The following is a 6,626-nucleotide window of genomic DNA, read 5'->3' as shown; positions in this document are numbered from 1 at the left end:
TTTTTTTTTTTTTTTTGGCGGTACGTGGGCCTCTCACTTTTGTGGCCTCTCCCGTTGTGGAGCACAGGCTCCGGACGCGCAGGCCCAGCGACCATGGCTCACAGACCCAGCCGCTCCACGGCATGTGGGATCCTCCCGGACCGGGGCACAAACCCGTGTCCCCTGCATCGGCAGGCGCACTCTCAACCACTGCACCACCAGGGAGGCCCCTCACTTGTTTCCATTAAATTTTTTGGCCACACCAGGTGGCTTGCAGGATCTTAGTTCCCTAACCAGGGATTGAACCTGTGCCCCCTGCAATGGAAGTGCGGAGTCCTAACCACTGGAACACCAAGGAATTCCCTCTCATTTTTTTTTTGAATGATTCTGTTCCCTTCCTCCCGGTGGTCCATGTTCCCTCCAGAGGTCCTCTCCTTCCCCACTTTCCCTGCTTGACCTACTTTAGTTTTGTTCATGGCATTTTAAACATGACTGACAATCTAACCGTTCGCCCCACTGGAATGTCAACGCTAGAAAAGTTGAGATTTAAAAAAAATAGTATGTAATATTAAATATTGAGGACAGTTTTCTAGGTCAAGGACACCAGCTTGGCTGCTTGGGTTTGGATCTTGGCTTAGCCTCTTTAGCAATGGAACCATGAGCCTTGTGCTTTGGTTCCCCATCTGTAATAGGATAACATGCGTCGCATGCGTTGTAGTGAGGATATCAAGTCTTAGAACAATGTCTGACACCATGGGCAGTCAGACATAATTTCTTGAATGCATGAAGGACAGGCTGCAGGACTGGAGCTGGATTGTTCCCTCCCAGGCTTATGGAGGAGGGACTCCAGCCTCCAGCCCCTGTTCTCACATTGAAGGCTCCGTGAGGGGAGCTGGGAAGTCCTTTGTCAAGGGCACTGTTTTCCTGCCTCCTGGAAATGCAGGAGGGTGTGTGTGTGTTTCCTGGAGTCTTTGGAGGCCATACAGCCTTTAGGTCACCAGGAAGCAAAGGTACATTTTGGCATGCTATTGAAGTTCATTTAGAGAAGAGACTTGGCAGGTGCCCTATTGGCATCCTGACACCCTCTCTTCCAGCCTTTGAGAATTGCACCAGCACTCTGGCCTGGAAGTCATGGACCACTCAGCACAGCTCCTGCCCAGAATTTTGGAGGAGAAATCAGTCCCACCTTTCCCACATCCCCAAGAAATGATGATTGTTAAAACCATTGGCCCTCTGATTTTGAAGAACTAGACACACATAAATGACTTTCCTCCTGTTTGGCGGGTCAGGAGGGACAGTTGGCTCAGCTCCGCGTGGAAAGAGGCCAAGAGTATCTACAAAGGTTGACCTGCCTTGCAGACTGGTTCCTTCCCGGTAAGAAGAGCTGATAGGCTCTCATGGGACAATCGTTGGGTGTCAAGATCGGAGGCTATTGCAGGGCCCAAGATGCTACAGGTCAGGGAGGGGCTCGTGTTGGGATCAGGTGGGGTCTGGGCAGGGGGCGTCTCGGTTTCCAGGTAAGAGACTGCCTGTGATCCTGGTCACCTCAAGGGGGTCCCTTGTGGCTTTGGGCACATTTTGAATGCAAGGGCCTTGGCAAGATACTTCTGGATACCTGTTAACAGTTGCAACAGTTCCCTACAATCTCACCCAGGGATGCCTGCAAACTTCTTTTTTTCTGATCTGTTAGGTGAACAGTCTCCCTTTTGTACTTCTTGCTTGAGTCTCCTTATGGACCACCAGTTGTGGCCCCCAAATTAGCCTCAGCCAGTGCACCCTTTAAAGAATCAGTTGGCAGTGAATGATTGTGTGTGGGCATATAAACTGTAAAGTTATGAACCCCAATTTGGCAGTGTAGAGGGGGCATAAAAAACTGCCCTTGCCCCTAAGTCTAGAAATTCCCTCAGGGCGGTGCTTCTAAATGTAGAAGACAGCTTTAGGTTAGTTAATCTGTGTCAAAAGTATCAAGCTTGGAGATTGAAGTCTGTGCTATAAATTCCATGCATGCCCTGGACTGAAGATTTTTCAGCACTAAAAAATAAATAAATAAATAAATAAAAAATCCTAAGCAACACAAGACTTTAAGCAAATACATAGAAAAGTTTTGGAAATAGTAACCTGAAGGTTAAAAAGAAATGGTTGTCTTGTGGTGGTCCTTTTTTTTTGAGTTTGAAGCTCTTGATCAATTTTCCGCCAAGGGTAAGCGAAAGGGCAACACAACCACTGCAGAGGGTGTGGGTTCGAGCCCTGGTGGGGAAAGTAAGATCCCACATGTTGCATGGTGCAGCCAAAAAAATAAAACTGAAAAGAAAAAAAAAGTCAAGGCACAGTTATATGTTTTTTTTTTTTGACGTACATCAAATGAGGTATTATTGAGAGTTTACACAATCCAGATCTAAAGTCCATGTGACTCCCTTATGGAGATCAAGAAGGAATGTTAGCTTTTAAAGAGTTGTCCCAGTGATCTTGGGAGAATGTTGCTCTTTATGGTTGAGCGGGTATTTCTGCAGATGGGGGAGCTCCGCTGATGCATGTTGCTGATACACGATGCAGAGATGCAGAGCAGAGGGGAGAGAGGAGGCCAAAGGGCACAGAAATATTTTTGTGTTTAAATTTTTCTTGTCTTGCAATGAAATGCAATTTTCCCTTCACAACAGGTAAGGTGCATCTCAACGGGATAATTCCAGTGAGCCCAGACTCGTGCATCTTCTCATTCAGAGACAAGCACGACTATGGCTAACTTGAGATGTCTGTGTTTTGTTATTAGTGCTAGTCTTCTGATGCTCAACTACATTTTTTTTTTCAGCAAAAACTCCTATATATCCTGTCTCCTCCAATAGCTCTTTGGAGAAGTTCCTCAGGGCTCTCTGAGAGGCCGTTTCTGGGCTACAGTCCTCAGCAATGCCCCAAATAAAACATAATTCTTAACTTTTAGGTTGTGCTTTTTTTTTTGCTCAGGAGACATCTCCATCAAATCTCTATCAATGGTCAAGCTTCTCTCCTAGAACTTCAAGGTGGGCAGTGGGCTGAGAGTTGCCTCACTCCCACTCCGGCTCCTAAGACTCTTTATTTTTTAGAAGAGTTTATGTTCACAGATAAATTGAGCAGAAATTACAGAGAGTTCCCATAACCCCCCTGCCACACACTTGCCCAGCCTCCCTAACCACAAACATCCTTTACCAGAGTGCCAACTACAGACTGGCACTGCCATCTGCCTCTGTAGTCATGAGCCACTGCAGTCGCTGACCTTCAGCACCCCCTGAAAGGAGTTCAGGGTGGAGATCAGGGGTGAAGCCCTCTGTGCTCTGGGAAAATACTGGCAGAACAGGTCTTCAAATAGTTAGGTATTTTTAGGAGACAATTTCATGAGCCCAGTTCTTGCATCTCTTCAGATCTAATAAAGGAATGAAATCGTTAACGGTGACATATGCTCCTTGGGGCTAGCAGCCAGCCTCTGCCTAAGTGTGTTTTTGACTGCACGTGCCTCCTTCACTAACATCACATACATACTGACCTTCCCCTCACCTCTTTGGAGCAGTTCCTCTAAGCTACCTGAGAGGCTGACTCCTGGGCTGTAGTTCTCATTTGCCCCGAATAAAACTTAACTCACACCTCTCACGTTGTGCATTTTTTTTTCAGTCAACCAGAGAGGTAATCTGTTAGAAAGAGATGAGTCTACATTGACATATAATTAGCACTGAGAAGGTTCATAGTTTACATCAAGGTTCACTCTTGGTGTGTTTTTTTTTTTTTTTTGCGGTACGCGGGCCTCTCACTGCTGTGGCCTCTCCCGTTGCGGAGCACAGGCTCCGGACGCGCAGGCTCAGCGGCCATGGCTCACGGGCCCAGGCGCTCCGCAGCATGTGGGATCTTCCCAGACCGGGGCACGAACCCGTGTCCCCTGCATCGGCAGGCAGATTCTCAACCACTTTACCACCAGGGAAGCCCAGCAATCTGTTCCTTAAATGAATAAAAGAAGTTTGTTTAGGGCCTGAAGGCCGGACCACATAGTTTAGGCCACGTGAGCTTCGAAATCCGGGTAGATTCAAAAGTTCCAGACTCAGGGGCTTCCAGGAACGTGAACCGTGGGGCACTTCAGAGCCCCCATCAGGCCCCTGGAAGAAAATGAATATCGGAGTCTCGTTTTCCTCTTTGTTAAGTGGCCGGAGCGACCCCTCAGATCCCTGAAGTTGCAGGGGTCGCCCTGCAGTGAAGTCCCGGGGTCCGGCTCCCTTAGGCCAAGGGAAGACACACCCTCCTTTGGAACAGGGAAGGCAGGGATTCGATTTGGCAGCTGGGTGGCCGTCGCACCCCCAAACCTGTACTGCTTGCCGAGGTTCAGGCCCAGCCACTGTTTCTAGAATAACAAGGGTTTCTAGCGCCATCTCCCCGCTCACTCCCAAGGTGAAGGGCTTTTGGTGCAGAGGCAACGAGTCAAAGCAGGTGGGAGCCCGAGTCAACTCGGAGACAGCTGGGCCCACCCGCGCTCGGGAGCCGGAGGTGGGGCTGGGAAGGGCCCTAGATAGTCAACCTGAGACCAAGGCGGCACGGGGCGTGCGGGTCATGGCGAGTGTGGGATTGCGCTGCTGGGCCTGAGACCAAGCGGCGCGGGGCGTGCGGGGCGTGGCGTGTGCGGGATTGCGCTGCCGGGCTGGGAGCGGACCGGGGGCGGGGCCTGGATGGGGCGGGGCGGGGCGTGGCCTGGATGCGGGTTGGCCAGGGGCGTGGGGCGTGGCCCGTCCAGGTGCTTAACTTTCCGCCAGAGGCATCTTTCCACCCAGTCTAGGTCCCAGCTCCAAGCAGGGTTTTGTTTAGACGCCCTGAAGATGGGGAAGCTGCCCGAGCCGAACGACATCCCACCTTGGGTGGGGACTCCCGAAGTCTTGAAGGAGCCCGAGGTGTTCCAGGTCCAGACGGGACGTCTGGAAGCCGTGTTCGGTGAGTGAGCCCAGTCCTGACCCGGGTGCCCCGGCCCTCCTGGGCCCGAGCGCTCATCTTCTCACCTAAACAGGCCCCGACGGATCTCGAATCCCATTCGTCGAGCAGGTGGGCACAGTCACGCTCCAGATGAAGGGTCTGGAAACCTCGGACGTCGCCGAAGTCATGGTTTACGGCTCTTCCTTGTGCAAGTTCCAGACCAAGTGGATGCTCCAGTCCGTGGCCTAGCGGCAGCGCGAGCAGCACAAGCAGGTTGAGAGGCCTCATGCCCAGGTGCCCTGGACCTGCCTGTGCAGGCGGCCTGGCTCCCTCCCCTGCGGCCCCCCTCACCCCTCCCTAACTATCCCCTCCGGGCAACCACCAACAGCACCTCGGCCGGCACCCACCCGGGGAGGCCCCTGTGTCCAGGCTGTGCCCCAGACTCCTTGGCAGTGCCGGCCCTCGGTCCTAGGGACCCTGGAGTAAGGCTGTGAGAGGTGGCCGGGGCTGGTCTCCTGGGGCGGGGCCTCCCCACCCGCCATGTTGGAATGAGCCCAGTTGGCCCCAGGTTCTGAGGTTCCCGAGAGTCCCAGGCCCAGGATGCCTAGCCGGGAAGTCCCGGAAAGGAACCTTGGAAAGAGTCAGAGAACTGTTGAGGCTCTTACCCTCTCCCCTCACACTGGCCTGCTGTGGCTTTCTGGTGTAGGGACGCTGCAACCTGAGGAAGCCACGACTTCGCTCGACCTAGCTCCGCGGATGAAGGGAAGCCAGTTTGCAGCCAGACCAACCGGTGGAGAGGGGGCTGCAGCCAGAGCTGCAGGGGGCCTGGTTCAAGCTCTGCGCCAGCCCGACAAGGAACACCCAGTGGGCTTCTGGTCCCTGCCTCTGCCTCTAAGTCCTCCTGTCCTTCCCCCCAAGGCTGCTAATTACAGAATAAAATTGTAAGCGGTTTCTTGTTGTGTCTTAATGTGTAGTTGAGGTGTTGGAGATAACATCACAGGTGAGGTGGCCCTGGAGCTTAATAACCCTTAGTGAAACCCCTAAGGCTAGAAAGAGGTTCCGGAGCACAGGGGGGAAAAAGGGTCTGGAGAGAACAAGGAAAAGAGTCTAGGAGTCAAGTTCTGAGATGCAGCTCTGACCGAAAACTCAGGCAACCTAGGAGAGATACGATCTTCTGGCACTGAGGGTTTCATAGCCTTGTAAACTAAACTGGAGCCTGCTGTCTGGGTGCTCATTTGCACTCAGCCTACTGCTGCACATTATGTAGGTTGGAGCGGGAAGCAAAGTCAGCCTTACAGATAGGTATACAGGAAAGGAGAACCTCACACAGACCCCTCGACATGGTCTCTGGAATTCTCCACCACACTTACAGAATTGCTGCCCTGGCCTCCGAAGGGTAAGTGGGATTAGGGTGGAGGGAGCATTACCATAGGTGGGGCTCACTCCTGAGGGTAGAGGGGCCATCAGAACGGGGGCTACAGTTTTACCCAGTAGAGACCAGTGTGGTAGTTCACAAGCCGGAATGAATCCCCTCAGGGAGCTTTCTGGCCCTATGACCTTAGCCACATTCACCCTCCTACCCCCTGTCCCTGCTCAGGTTCTAAATTGAAGATAATAGCATCTGACCTCATGCGAAGTTGTGAGATTTACGTAGGGTACTTAGAGCGAGCATCACACCAGAAACAAGTGTTGACTATCTTTTGGAGCAATTGAACAAAAATGGGGGAGAA

At 52.1% G+C, this 6,626-nt stretch overlaps 1 protein-coding gene across 1 annotated transcript; it reads left to right on the top strand.

Annotated features, from left to right (window-relative positions):
* Positions 1-4,805: 4,805 nt before the first annotated feature.
* On the top strand, positions 4,806-5,701 carry LOC309811370 (developmental pluripotency-associated 5 protein-like; the record flags this gene model as incomplete). Its single annotated transcript, XM_082634019.1, has 3 exons — positions 4,806-4,917; positions 4,991-5,190; positions 5,603-5,701. 2 exons carry the CDS (start codon positions 4,806-4,808, stop codon positions 5,143-5,145), a joined length of 267 nt encoding a protein of 88 aa, XP_082490145.1. The 3' UTR covers positions 5,146-5,190; positions 5,603-5,701.
* Between the last annotated feature and the right edge of the window lie 925 nt (positions 5,702-6,626).

Source organism: Mesoplodon mirus (assembly GCF_964341445.2).
Source record: "Mesoplodon mirus genome assembly, chromosome: 10".
NCBI lineage: Eukaryota > Metazoa > Chordata > Mammalia > Artiodactyla > Ziphiidae > Mesoplodon > Mesoplodon mirus.
The sequence above is the reverse complement of the archived record's forward strand: the minus strand, read 5'-3'. Positions and strand labels throughout refer to the sequence as shown.